This window comes from Diabrotica virgifera, chromosome 1 (assembly GCF_917563875.1).
Source record: "Diabrotica virgifera virgifera chromosome 1, PGI_DIABVI_V3a".
Taxonomy (NCBI): Eukaryota; Metazoa; Arthropoda; class Insecta; order Coleoptera; family Chrysomelidae; genus Diabrotica; species Diabrotica virgifera.
The window spans coordinates 206,730,625-206,746,494 of record NC_065443.1 but is presented as its reverse complement, the minus strand read 5'-3'; the positions used below and the strand labels follow the sequence as shown (position 1 = coordinate 206,746,494).

The 15,870-nt window shown below is 35.4% G+C and overlaps 1 protein-coding gene across 1 annotated transcript; it reads left to right on the top strand.

The window, feature by feature from the left end:
- The first annotated feature begins 1,176 nt into the window (after nucleotides 1–1,176).
- On the top strand, nucleotides 1,177–3,133 carry LOC126892774 (uncharacterized). Its single transcript, XM_050662474.1, has 3 exons — nucleotides 1,177–1,312; nucleotides 1,365–2,053; nucleotides 2,180–3,133. The coding sequence occupies exons 1-3, from the start codon at nucleotides 1,177–1,179 to the stop codon at nucleotides 3,131–3,133; spliced, it is 1,779 nt and encodes a 592-aa protein (XP_050518431.1).
- Nucleotides 3,134–15,870: the final 12,737 nt, after the last annotated feature.

The window sequence follows — 15,870 nt, the reverse complement described above, 5'->3', positions numbered from 1 at the left end:
ATATTATGTGTGAATTGTCAATATGAATGAGTCAGACAAAATTAAATTATTAGAAGAATTTTTTACTAAACAACAAAAACAATTTTTTTTAATTTATTAATGTTTTGTATTTTGATAACGATTCTCGACGTGTAAATGTAAAGTAAAATAAATTTAATTTCAAACTTAAATGTGGCTTATTCCAACATAGCATAATACTCCGGGCAAATTAGAAGAAAACAAAGAAAAGTTATTTACCAGCAATTTTATTGCTGGAATCAAATCTTGTGATTTGTATATGTTACGGGTAAAGTTAGGTAAACGGATAATTATTCTAGGATTACCCGGTTAAAGTGCGAATTACTAGCGAGGTATCGTTAATATCCGATATTAAGTCTGAAATATAATTTAAACAAGTAATTGGACTTCGTAAGTCCCAAGTTTTCACCCAAAGTAATTGAAAATAGAACTGGAAGTCGATATTTAAACTCTTTGTCGAGTCATTATATGGCAGTGCCCGTGTTTAAAATATATTTCTGCTTTATACATACGGCGGGCCATATGGCTTGTTTTTCGTTGTTTTAAGGTGAAGGGATGGTTGGGCTTACTAGCCCACTTGAGATGGAAACCTTTGATAAGGATATATTGCCGTTTTAACGAATGTGTAGATATTGTAATATGTTTTTAAAGTCAGTCGAGTTTGTAACATTCATCCGATAACGTCCGAATAAAAACTTTGTTTTAAGCTACACTTGCGTATTTTTAATAGGGGTAATTTTTCATAATCGAAAAAGGTATTTTCTATAATTTAATTTCGAACCTAGGGATCTTTGCGTAAAGTAACTCGTGGACATCCCAACGTAACATTTGGCGACCGCGATAAGGACTTTTATACGGGTGTGCTTAAAAGTTAGTTGTTTCCGCTTATTTTAATGTAAACTTTTTTCCGGCGAATAAATTCGTTTGTCGTGAGGCTCGGCCGAAGTTATTACCTTTTTAAGCGAGAAAATATGGCATTAGAATTAGAAACAAAACGCAGAACAGTGCTTCGTACTGCTTTTACGAGAGCTGCTAATGTTTTGGACAATTTGTTATCTGAAACGGTGGACACTCGACCCTGGCAACAAATTAGTGTACAGTGGGAACTTTTACAAGTACAATGTGCTTTGTGTCGTGGAAAGTGCGGTATTTGAAGCTATGGTCGAAAAGGTTTCCGAAGCAGAATTAATCAGTGAGATGGAGGCAAAGGATATATACAGCACACGCTACTATGAACTGAAGTACAAATGTGAAGACAGACCCAGTTTAGTAAGTTCAGAGTCATCAATAAAAGGTAAGCGCAGTTTTAAATTACCTCCAAAAGAAATATTCTGGGGACTTGATAGATTGGCTTCCATTTTGGTCGCAGTTCAAAGTAGTGCATGATGATCCATCGATTGATTTAAACGACAAAATAGGTTATTTGAGACAAGCCACTGTAGACGGTAGTAAGGCCAGACGTTTAGTGGAGAGTTTTCCTGCAGTAGCCGATAATTACTCAAAAATTATAAAGAGTTTGAAGTCTAGGTTTGTCAGAGAGGATCTCCAGATTGAAGTATATATTAGGGAGCTATTAAAGTTAATTTTGAATCGAATTTCTAGTAGTTCCTGTAATGTTTCTGCACTATATGATATGAGAGAGAGTCAACTTCGTTCACTTGAGACCTTAGGCATAACTGCTGACAAATATGCGGCAATATTGTATCCCCTTATTGAGTCATGTTTACCGGAGGATATGATCAGACTATGGCATAGATCTTCACAGTTTTTAAGGCCTTCTGGTTCCGTATCCATGCACAATGTCGAAGAATCTGCAGAAGTTTCAACTTTTGAGACAAGATTAAGTGGGCTAATGAGTTTTCTACAAAATGAAGTTCAAAATGAACAAAAAAATAATTTAGCAACGGAAGGTTTTGGTTTATCGACTGAAAATAAATATAAATCCAATAACCTGATTGAAAAGAAGAATGTAAAATTACCAAAGCAAGGAACTGATCAGCCATCAGCGACCGCTGCTGGGTTCATAAATTATGAGGTTGGCAGGTGTATTTTTTGTGAAGGACAGCATGACAGTATCAATTGTTTTAAAGCACAAAAATTTTCTATGGAACAGAAACGACGACCATTGTCAGAAAAGCAAACCTGTTTTCGATGTTTGTAGGTGCGACATTCTTCGAAGAAATGTAGAGCACGTTTGAATTGTATTTTGTGTTCTGAATCCCATGTTGTTTTGATGTGTCCTGATTTACCTGTTAACAAAATTGATACATCGACCTCAAGTATTAGCCGCTCGGAAGGAAATAGGACTGAGGATCAGACGCTTGCGAATTTGTATAATACACAGGTTTTTTTACAAACTCTGCGAGTAAACATAAGAAGTGCACATGGTACTAAACAAGTAAAGGCACTTATTGACACTGGATTGCAGATAACACATATTTTACAACGTACCGCACAAGAAATCGGTTTTTCTGCAAAAGGAACGGAAAATATCGTACATACGTTATTTGGCGGTAAAAGTACTTCTGAACAACGACATAAATTATACAAGGTAACTGCGAGTGAATGTTCATTTGATGCCTTAGATCAACCAAAAATTTGTGCAGATGCCTCTCCTGTTTATCACGGCCCTTGGGTTGAGGAACTTAGTGACATGAATATTTCGCTCAGCGATGTCGGACATATAGCACCAATTGAGATTTTGCTGGGAGCTGATGATGTAGGCAAATTGTATACAGGGAGGAAATATCAGTTACAGTGTGGTCTTGTAGCAGTTGAAACTTTGTTAGGTTGGACCCTTATGGGCAAGGTGCCAGCAGTTGCTTCTAATTTCAGCATATCTATGATGTCGATTGCGTTGTTTGTTGATAGTTCTTCTGTGGCGAAACTCTGGGAGCTTGATATTATTGGGATAACCGATCCTGTAGAAAAATTGACACGAGAGGTTGCGGCCAAGGAGGCTAAGAATTTTTTCTATGAGACCATCCGATGTGACAACGAAGGTAGGTATGAGGTTATGTTACCTTGGTTGAACAAGAGAATGCTTTCAACCTCCTCAGAAAGGATGCTCCTCAGTCCTCAGAAAGGATGCTTTCTATCCTTTAATTTCAGATAATTTAGTTGTCGCTAGAAGAAGGTTAGATACTACTTTAAATAAGTTGAAAAAGTCCAATTTGTTTGAATTGTATAATTTAATATTCAATGAGTGGTTGAACGAGGGTGTGATCGAAATAGTAAATAATCCCGAATAGAATAATTGTGTGCACTATTTGCCTCACAGGCCCGTTATTAAAAATACTAGCGAAACCACAAAAATTAGGCCAGTCTTTGATGCATCATCTCATGAACAGGGTCGTCCTTCTTTGAACCAGTGTTTAGAGGTAGGGCCTAATCTTATTGAACTTATTCCTTCTGAGCTATTACGGTTCAGACAAAAAAAAAATAGGTGTAGTGTCGGATATTCGAAAGGCTTTTCTTCAAATTTCTGTACATTCGAAGGACAGAGATTTTTTGAGGTTTCTATGGGTAAACAATGAAGGAAAGGAATTTGTATTTCGACATAAGAGAGTTGTTTTTGGAGTCAACTGTAGTCCATTTCTTCTGGGTGCTACTATAGAATTTCATTTAATAAAGGCGCTGGAGAAATGTTGTAATGATATGCCGTACTCTAAAAATACAATTGAAAGGCTTTTGATTGGGTTCTATGTAGATAATTGTGTGACGAGTGTTACCGATGAGAATGAGTTGAGAAAGTTCGTATCAGAAGCAACTGCCATCATGGAGGAAGCTAAGATGGATTTGAGAGGGTGGGAGTCTTCTGGTAGTACAAAAACAGTTATCCCTGTTCTTGGTCTTCTCTGGGACTCCTCAAAAGACACCCTAAAAATCAATGGTGAAATTTTTTAGGGAGTGGTCGGAAAAGAACTCATAACTAAGAGACTGATGCTTTCTGTAGCTCAGAGTACATTTGACCCTATTGGTTTTACCTGTCCAGTATCTCTGTTCCCTAAACTGTTGCTGCAGAAACTTTGGGAAAAGCGCCTGGGATGGGATGCACCAGTCGAGAATGACATGGCTGAGGAATTTTTTCAATGGGTTACTCATCTTCCTGAACTGTCGAGTATTGAGATTCCACGTTGGATCCAGGCTGGGTCCATTGAAGCTGACCATTGGAGTTTGCACACCTTTTCAGATGCAAGTAAGAAAGCTTATGCAGCCGTAGTGTTTTTGAGAGTTCTTCGGAATGATGGTGTTTCGATTTTTCTTGTAGCAGCTAAGAGTCGTGTGGCTCCTTTGAAGAAGATTTCTATACCTAGATTGGAACTGTTGGCAGCCACTATTGGTGCTAGACTTTATCAGTCAGTCAAAAGACAATTTTCTCAGCATGTTGAGTCTTATTTTTGGAGTGATTCCACTACGGTTCTTTCTTGGATTCAACGTAAGGATGACTGGACTGTTTTTGTTTTTAATAGAGTTCAGGAGATTAGAAATTTAGCCAATGCTGAGTATTGGAAATATGTGCCTGGTTCTCTCAACCCTGACGATCTTCCATCAAGAGGCTGTGGTGTTCGGCAATTATTCGAATCTCGATGGTGGGAAGGCCCGGAATGGTTGTACAGAAACGAAAATTATTGGCCCCAACAAAAAGTAGAGGTTGATGAAGAAGAAGTCGGCATTGAGAAAAAGAAAAAAGCCATTTCGTCACTACTGAATATGACGTCCGACGATTGGCACCTGCGTTACTTTTCTCAGTACACAAAACTGTTAAGAATGATGGCTTGCACGCTACGATTTTGTTACAATACGAGAAATTCAAATGGAAAACTTACAGGCGAGTTGGTCGCGGAGGAAATCGACAAAGCCGAAATGTTTGTGTTGAAGTTAGTGCAGAACGAAGCGTTCGGTTCAGATACGAAACGAATTTTCTCGCTGAATACGTTTGTCGATGAATTTGGACTTATACGTTTAAAAACTCGCGTTACCGAGAGAGTTGACACGGAAGATTTTAGTCTGCCTATCTTACTTCCGGGTGAACATTTCATAGTGCTCAAGTTGATTTTGAGCTTACACAAAAACTCTTGTCACGTTGGTACACAGGGACTACTTAGTTTGCTCCGCGAAAAATATTGGACTTTAGGGGGTAGACGGATTGTGCGGTCCATTTTAAAAGAATGTGGTGTGTGCAAGAGACAAGATGGGAAATCGTTCGAAGTACAAACGCCTTCATTGCCGGCCGATAGAGTTCGAGATGCTGCAGTGTTTGAGATTTCCGGAGTGGACTTAGCTGGGCCTCTTTACTTGAAATCGGGCGAAAAGGCATGGACTTGTTTGTTCACTTGTGCCGTTTATCGCGCAGTTAATCTGGAACTCGTTACCTCCTTGTCAACCAATGCATTTATTCAAGCTTTCCGTCGCTTTGTTGCAAGGCATGGACGCCCGAGAACGGTTTATACTGACAATGGAACGAATTTTACGGGACTTGAGAACGCGCTTAAGCAATTGGACTGGAACATGATCGCGGAATATAGTTCCACACAACGTATTAAGTGGCGTTTCAACCCCCCTACAGCTGCATGGTGGGGTGGATTTTGGGAGCGATTAATAGGCATTGTGAAAGGACTTTTGCGAAAAGTTTTGGGTCGAGCGTCTCCCAATTATGAAGACTTATTGACATTGTTGTGTGATTGTGAGAGTATAGTCAACTCGCGGCCGTTGACGTATATTTTGGAAGATCCTACTGAGTTAGCCGCGTTGACACCAGGTACGTTTTTACGTGAGCAAGTCAGTTACGAGTTGCCGGATTTTGATTTGCTAGAGCAGAATTCTCTCACACGCAAAATACGCCGTTTGCAAGAGTTGAGAAATCATTTGCGAAAAAGATTTTGTGCTGAATATCTAGCTCAACTCAAAGCGGGAACGAAGAAGTCGAAAGTGTCTAAAGTGTCTATCGGGGATGTCGTTTTAGTAGGCAACGACAACATCAAGCGTCTTCAGTGGCCTTTAGGAAAAGTTATTCAACTTTTACCCGGTAGAGATAATCAGGTGCGGTTAGTTCGTCTTGCGACGGCACAAGGCCAACTTCTGAGACCGTTGCAAAGGCTTTACCCAGTGGAAGTCGTGGAGGCAGCTACTGCTGGCGAGAATATCCAGGGTATTACCCTACGGGATGCGGCTCCAGAGACAGTGCCTCAAGAGAACGGTTGTCAGCTCCAGGCTGAGGAAGAATCAAGTGAAATAAGTGCGGGAGTGACAAAAAGCAGAGCACTCGATTTAAATGAAAGATGTACGCGAAGTGGCCGGGTAGTTAAAACTCCTGTAAGATTTAAGTGACATTTTCTTGACTTGATTTTGATGACTCTGTTTATTTTTTGATATTTTACTTTTCACTTTATTTGATATTTTATTGTAATTTTTCGTGACTCTCTCTATTTTTTGAGAAATTTTGTCAAATTCCCCAAGGTGGGAGAATGTCGAGTCATTATATGGCAGTGCCCATGTTTAAAAGATATTTCTGCTTTATACATACGGCGGGCCATATGGCTTGTTTTTCGTTGTTTTAAGGTGAAGGGATGGTTGGGCTTACTAGCCCACTTGAGATGGAAACCTTTAATAAGAATATATTGCCGTTTTAAGGAATGTGTAGATATTGTAATATGTTTTTAAAGTCAGTCGAGTTTGTAACATTCATCCGATAACATCCAAATAAAAACTTTGTTTTAAGCTACACTTGCGTATTTTTATTAGGGGTAATTTTCTATAATCGAAAGTTATTTTCTATAATTTAATTTCGAACCTAGGAATCTTTGCGTAAAGTAACTCGTGGACATCCCAATGTAACACTCTTCGTGTAACTTTGCGTCGATTGATATACGGTTTTACTAATTTTGAGTCATTTTTACCAAACTTTGGGTCATCATTGTTTAAACAGAAACGACTTCAAAAGCGCAACTAAAGATTCAAACTCAACTTTTCAATACGCTTCGATTGATTTACTATTTCTGCGACTATAATGGCACTTCTGGTTAGAACTTTTTAACCGGAAATGATATGAAAACCAAAATTTTACAAAATAGGAAAGGCTTTCTGGCTGCGTCCTGAATCTCCGGCTTTTACAATTTATAAGCACAGAGACGACGAATATAGAAGAAAGGACACGGTCACGTATCTACTTTCTTTTCGTCTAGGAAAAGGAGCGAAAGACAGTTTCAACTACTCAAAAATCTGAGTAAAGGTGAAAAAGGGGAAAGGCAGTTTTTGTTTTAATTTGATTCAGAGTTGGACCACCATCTCCAGATAACTATTTCTGCCTCTTAGGGCGTTTTCAATGGAGCTATGCAGTCACAACTCTGAATTAAACACCCAGAGACCGCCTTATTTACGGGAAATGACCGCGAATGCAATAATTCCACCGTTGAGACGCAAATCAGAGACATCTTGAAACAGTCTCAAATTCATCGTCTTATAAATATATCAGGTCCGGTCCTGTAGTGACGAATCAATTAGATGCAAGTGTATAAAACGAAACCTTTCTTCATATATCCCACAAGCTGTGACAATATAATGCTTTTCATTTTCCATACAAATACTCAGAAATAATGCGTTGTGTTGTGTCGGTTTACTGTCAAAGGAATTTAATAACTTTTTGAGTCAGAATTCTGGAGAATGTTTATATAATAGGCTTGAATATTGATAAAACTTTCGAGTGCTTGATTTCTCAAAAATGACCGTTATAAGTGAGTCAGCGATTTCGATGAGAAACAGAGATCTGTTTATGGAAAATAAGCGTTTTTTATTAGCTAAGAAGAATAGTCATAGCATCTGTGGGATGTTCTGATTATCATTTTCTCGCTATCTTATTGGCAGAAAAATGTTTGGATTTATTATTATTGGCCAAACTATTCGATGACTACCAGAATGGGAGATGAATTATGTTGCTAGAGAGAAAAAATTCTTGTCCGGAATTAGGACAGGAGGTCAATTAAGTTTCAGCGGACATGCAGGGAACAAGTCCAATTTTTGTTGTCTATGACAAAGTTTGGCTCAGATGGAATCTTGAGAGATTCTGAGTGCAAGTCGCAAGTGCGATGTGTTTGTCATAGATACCATACCGGTATATTTTTTGTGTTGTTGTTTCGTTAAAATAAATGGAGTATTGTTCATAGTAGTGGGGTTTAGTATGCCTTTTGCAAGAAGAAATTAACTCAATCTTCGCGGGACGTAGTTCCTGATCTTTTAACTAATAACCAATAATCTAAACAAATTTGTTTTATCATCAAGTTGATGGAAAGTGTCACTTATAATCAAAATAAGCAGTTACTTTTTTAAATATAAAACAAGACTATGGAATTTCATCTTTCGTATAAAAAAGAACAAGTTGTGTAATAGTACTTTAGATCCGAAATTGTAAAGTTTAAGTGAAGTTCGCCGTGCCGCCTTACCAGAGCTCCAGCGAGCTATACCAGTCCAGCAGCCCACAGAACAATCACCGCAGGTCATCAGGTATATGTAACAAACTGTTTATTTCTTTTTTCGAACTTTTGAAAACGCGAAAGACTTAGTATGCTTATTCCTTTTTTACTGATTCAGTTTTATTTTTTTTTAACAATTTTTCTATATAAATAAACTATGATTATGTTTCAAACTTATATGTCTTTTTATTCTTTTTGCACCATCTATCTCTGACCCTTATTGTAATAGAACATACATACTACCTCAGACATCAATGGTAAGTACCGTTTTCTATTCAAAGGAATACCATTTTGATTATTTTGTTTTGTAATTTTTGTATAGGCATATGCCAATAGATTTTGATTTGTTGATGGCGCCCAATTATTATTGATTTCTTTTCTTTATAACAAATATTATTTCAAAACTCACTGCCTAAATTCTCTGAGACTGTAGCTACCGGGGTATTACAAAAAGTTATGTAGCATGAATTTTGCCAAGCCTATGATGTAACATTAATGTCTAACATTAAAGTATATTTTTATATTTATTTAATTTGTCGTGCTTCAATCTTTCGCAAAACAAGGAACACGAAAAGTATCAGATACAAAGCTTACTACAATTAAACATTTGTTCAACAAAGAAAACATCAAACGAAATTTTATATTTGTTCTCATCTTGCTCAGGCACGTCGAATGATATATCGCTTACACTATTTTCGACTTTAGAACAGTGCTTACGGTTGCAACTCTAAAACCGGAAGTCCGATGTCAAATTTTTCATCTTTAATACCATCCTTGGATTAAAAGCTTTCAGTCGACACCTCATTTGTCATTCTATCTGTATTAATAACGGATGAGTTGTATTCACCAAAGGACAAACAGACGGACAGACAGTCATGAAACCGGAAATATATATTTATTCTCGTCTTGCGAAAGCGCGTCGAATAATATATACTATTTCGCTGACCTTAAAACAGTACTTCTGGTCGCATTTTTAAAACCGGAAGTCCTGGGCCAAAATTCTCATCTTTAGTACCATACTTGGAATATAAGCTTTCATTCATTCTACCTGGTATAATGACGAAGGAGTTATATTCACGGTCGAAAAGGACAGACAGCCTAGGTCAAATTTGTCACATTTAGTAACATCCTTGGATTATAAGCTTTCATTTGACACCTCATTTGTCATTGTACCACGTATAATGACGGAGGAGTTGTGTTCACAGACAGACAGACAGACGGACGTGGATAATTCAAAGTTTTCACATTTTTTCAAAATTAGGTGAAAACAATAGTTCAAATTTCGGGGTTTACTCTAGTAAAACACATTCTACCTGCTGCCACTTTGTTAAATGATTAATTGGGTATACCAGTAATGATAAGGCCGTAACTATTTGAAAGATATCTTAATTTAAGAGCACGCGGTAGCGATCAACAGGTAATAGCAACAAACGCTGTCCAAGATTGCGAAAGATCTGCTAACTTTCAAAAGTGAGGCAACAGTGCGTCGGTAATTCGACACTGACAGTGACGTTTATACTATCAAAAACAATAATTTTTATATACATAGGCGCGAAATGTTGCCAAGTCAGTGACGTTCGATTTCTTGTTATAAAAAAATCGATTTTTATTAGTTCCAATGTGACACAAATTCTAGCCACAGGATAAAAGAAATTATTTGAAGAAAGTGTATTTTTTTTGTCTTTCTTAATGGCGTTACAGGCTCCTTTTTTCAATATTTTATTTAGTTATAGAGTAATTTCCACATACTAACATATTTCTGAAATTGGGCTCTGTACCGCCATTCTTTATTATATTACGAATATGTGTGCGAAATATCATTACAAAATATTCAAAATTAGAGCCGCAATCTTGGAACGCGTTTGTTGCCACCTGTTGATCGCTACTGTTTGCTCTTAAGAAAAAAAAAAGTATTTTACAAAAGTAAGGAACGTAAAACTATAAATACTGCAGAAATAAAAATTATAATCTATTTGTTAAAACAAGACAAGCTGCTGTGGTATTTGGAATTACAAATATTTCCAGCAGCTTTACATTTGCATTAATTTTACCAAAACCTGGCGAGTTCTTCTCACTTTACCCGGGTAATCCTAGAATTACCCGTTTACCTAACTTTAACCTTAACATATATACAGTGAGCACGTAAAGGTTGGAATAAATTCATTTTCTCGAGAATGGACGATTTTGGAAAAAAATCCCGAAAGGCGTCAATTTTTATTTTTAATTACGACTCACTCACCTGGGCGTGATGACGTCATCGATTATTTTTTTAAATGAGAATAGGGGTCGTGTGATATCTCATTTGAACGATATTTCAATTCCCTATTCAGTATAAATATATTCCCTATACTTATAAATGTTTCAATTGAGAAAATTACTGTAAAAATGAATAAAACAGCTTAAAAGTCATGATAATTCTCATATAAAACAAAGTCCCGCTGAAAGAATCCCATCTGAAGTATTTCGCAATCTTTTGTTGAATTTTATTAGGGATTTTCCTAGGTCCGATAAACAAAATTTAACGTTAACTGAATTAGTGAGAAGAGAAGCCCTTTGAAGACAGATGAGCGAAACAGACTATTTAATACCTTTTTGTAAACTTTAACATAAATTAACGTTGTTTTATAAACAACATTTAACCCTCACGCGCAAGTTGTAGTCCATGTGACTACAAATTATGTACTAATTGCTACAAATAAACTCTATTATTATTATTATTATAGTAATATAAACATCAACATAATTATTTATACAGGGTGTCTAAAAAAATTTGTGAATTAAATTTATTGACATAAAATGAAGAACGTATGTAATTTATTTAATTCAAAATACATTTTTTGCACGATTGATCATTTTTGACTGTTTACCGTGACAGATTTTACGTCAGTAGGTGACATTTACTAGCAACTCGACGGTAAGTAATCCAACTCGACGGTAAGTACTCCAACTCGACGGTAAGTAATTCACTTACCGTCGAGTTAAAAAATCTCTTAATTTTAATTTATTTTTTGAAAGAATAAAGAAAACTAACGAATTATTTATTAATATTGAAACTTGTACTGGTACAATTTGTTAAATTATTTAATGAAATCCCACTTGTTTGGGCTATGGTTTCACTTCTAACAGAAACTCCTGCAGAATCGCATACATTAGTAGTATTACTAGTATTGCACAATATTTTTTCTATATTACCTTGTGAACTAGAAATTCTTCATCCGGTGCTTCCATCTAAAATTTTTCAAATTGCTCCCGTGTAAAAATGTTCGCTTTCTTAGGCCTATAGCCAACATTTTTTCTCTTCAAATACGCGATCAAAGTTGAAAACTTGGAAATATCAATGCCATCATAAAGAAAAACGGTGGATTTAATCATTGAATATTCTGCCCAAAGGCTTCCAGGAGCTTTCAACTGCATATGTCTTTGAACGAAATATGACAATAGAGTCTTTTCTTCGATTCTTAAATTCTTGCCTTCGCACCATTTTTTAAAACTTTGGTAGGTATTTTGATAACGGATTTTGGATTTTTCGGGAATAATTGCGGAACACCCTTCTTCCCATTCACTTTCGCTCATATTTTAATTTATAATAATCAAAATTGTACTTAAAATTATTGACAACTGAATAAAAACTCAATTCTCCATTGTTGTTATGCACCCTAGTTACTACCTAACAACCAAAGTATCTATCTTGATAAAATGAATGAAACTAGTCAATATGACGAAAATGTTTAATTTTATAATTTATAATGGTATCAATCGTGCAAAAAACGTTATAAGCATGTCGAACGTTAAGGGTAACCGATCTCAGACAATAATTGGAGTCATCGCTCCGCTCCTCCTCCAAACAATTGTCTTCGATCGGTATAAAACCCTTACCGTTCTCCATACTTAATATACTATTACTGCTCTCAGAAAACAGAAAAAATATGTTTATTTGAAAAATAATCATTGCTTTTCGCTTAAATTAAATGTTCAAACTGTCAACAGGCAGGTGGGTGGCTGCTTTAATATTGAATTTAAGCAAAAAACATTATTTATTTTTCAAATAAACATTTTTTCCATTTTCTGATGTCAGTAAATTGAATTCAAAAAAATTGTTTTGGGCACCCTGTATAAATAATTATGTTAACGTTTACATTACTAAATAGAGAATTGAATTACTTTTCAAATGAGCTATCACATGACTCGTATTCTCATTTAAAAAAATCATCTATGACGTCATCACGCCCAGATGGGTGACGTCACTAGTATGATATATATGCCAAAAAGTCGTAAATTAAAAATAAAAATTGACCTGTTTCGGGATTTTTTTTCAAATTCGTCCATTCTCGAGAAAATGAATTTATTCCAACCTTTACGTGCTCAGTGTATATTAATAATATAGGTATGCAAAGTCCGCAGATAGTGTGCTATTTTTCTAAAAACGATTTAGCGCTCCGACATCGTGTTTTTTTCAATTACTCTGTAACTTTGAAGATTTTAACTTTACACCAAAAACATCCAAATAAAAATTCATCACAAATGTAATTCTGCATAGATATTTTTTCCGATTTGCATCGACGAGAATTTTCCTCGGAAAATCCGGGTTTTCCCAACAAAATCTTTTCAACTAAAATTTTAGGTAAGTAGTTAAGCAATGAATAATTAAATAGCTTGGTGAGATAAAGCTTTTTTGGTATAGATTTTATTTCCTGAAGCCGGTGGAAATTGAACGAATAGTTTAGCAACAATTAAATTGTTAATTAATAATTTGCGGTAGCAATAATAACCACAATAATTATGATACATAAGAATGACCAGAATATCTATGATTTTCGTATAAAAAGGCACTATATTTATCGAACGTACTTTACGGAATTGAAATTTTACTATATAAGCGGCCTCCGAAATGTTTTAAAGTTATAAACAATTATTTGTCCTATAAACAAATAGAATATCCCGGCAACTGTTCAATGAAATTAAATTAAAAAAAAACGGTATTGGAAATAACGCTGCAGGACGCTCCTTTTGAAAGAAAAAAAGTTTAATTGCGATAAGTGGTTGCTGAGATACACCCGGTCAAAATTCACCGGCATGTGCGACGAAGTTATAAACAATAGGTCGGTAATTTTTGAACCATTACCTTTTTATTTCGGTCCTCTTTCTACACATAAATTTTCATATCCTCAAGAGACTCATAACATATATTCATTATAATAATAAAAACGAACGGTATTTATTATGCGTGAAAAATACCAAAAATACATACCAAAATGAAATGTTATTATTTTAAAAAGCAAGCACACAAAGCGTTTAAAGAATCTGGGAGTAGGTATGATTATATATATATTACTTTTTCAAGATTAAGATCACAATGTAAAGTCCTATCTAATAATTTGTGTCCAGCTCGGAAAATGCTGTTGTCAATGAGAGTAATGTGAAAAAATTCTGGTCCTATGTCCACAACTAAACTCTAATGATTTACCATCTGAAATGTTTTACAATGAGGTGAGTTGCCAACTGGGGCCTGACCTTCCAAATCTATTTGCAGATTATTTTGAAACTTTTTAAGCGGTTAAATCTATATCCTTTAATGATATCTTCATATCAGTATATCAACATGAAGCACTCTAGCATTATTTTGTCCTTTCTGTAACAGGTCGTGTTTCTGCCGCGTATGGCAATAGGTATTGGTCTGATGACTGTTTTGGAAATTGTTGAGAGACGATCTTAAGAAATAGGTACGATATTGGGACCGTGCAAGTTCGGCAAAGCGACCCCTATTTCTTCGCTCTGTACTATTATTCGCACTTTTAATTATATTGGCCAATTATATTAGTCCTGGTTACTGGATAATTGTCAAGGCCATAGTCCAAAAAACAATAAGAAGAAAAAAATAAGATTCAGGTTATGTTATGAAAACATCAACAATTGTATATAGTAAATAAAATTAGTTATTAAAACGCAGTACTGCAAGCAAAATACAATTAATTAAATTTACCTTTATATAATAATTGCATATCATATCAATATTGTGGAGCAATATATAATTTTTCTGCTTCATTGACAGAAGGTATGAAATATACGTCAATTTGACAATTTCAATTGACAATATGAATTATTTAAGATAGTTGCAATATTTCTCCGCGACTCGCGCAGGGTCGTTTCTCGTTTCCCTTTCCAAGTACTTGCACACCGCGAATAGGATAACAATAAAGATAGGTAATAGGATAGGATAAGGTATAGCGGACAAAACAATTTAATGAATCCATATAAGTTAATTTCGATATTTAACTGCCAAATAAGATGGTTCTCTAAGAAAAAAGAGTTTTGTTTATTTTTCTACGACCGTTTAATAATATGCTCATTATTCGCTATTTTTGAATAGATAATAACACCCATTACTTTAGCCGTGAGTAATAGTTCATTACTCACGGGCTGAAGTTACTGTGAAAATTACTTACTTATAGGTCAGGATCACGCGTATGAAAAAAAGTTGATTAATAGCAAGCTGAAAATTTTTTTAGTAGCTTAAGGGTGTCTAGTCGGACAAACTTTGATGTACGGGAACACTGGAACAGAGGAAGTTTCAATGGTGGAACAGATTAAAAATTTGGAACGTCAGACTACGAAAACGTCCCATGTATTTTGTAGGACAGACCTTCCAATTAATTTTTTACCCTTTCATTAAACTGTCCTGCAAAAATCAGACTGATATTTATCACCAACTGGGTATTTTAATGAGTGGAACACGTAGAACATGTCAAATTACAGGAATTATGACAGGTGACAAAATAGCAGTCTGATTTTTGTATGCGAGTTTAATTTTCGTGGTCTGACGTTCCAAATTTTTAACCTGTTCCACAATTAAAACTTAACCTATTCCAGTCTTCCCATACATCAAAGTTTGTCCGACTAGACACCCTTAAGCTATTAACAAATTTTCAGCTTGCTATTAATCAACTTTTTTTCATACGCAGGATCCAGACCTATTAAACTTGTTTATTTAACACAATAATTATTGTAATGTAATTGAGTTCGTTAAGGGGGTCTCGAAAAAAAAATATATCCTTAAAAAAACTAGAAATTGTCAGATTAAAATAAGGTAAGTTAAGTACATGCAAAAGAGTGTATATTTAAAAATCTTACGATTTGAGCCGGGCGTAAGAAAATGGGTGAGTCAAAGTTTCACAAGAAAAAAGCGAATATTTCGCGAAATGAATGACAGATCGAAAAACTAAAAAAATATTTGCTCAATATTTTTTTAAAATCTATCGAATGATACCAAACACGACTTTCCACGGTGAGGGGGGGGAGTAAATTTAATATTTTAAATACTAATCCCGCGATATTTCGCGAAATGAACATCAGATCGAAAAACTGTACAATACACTTATTCAATATT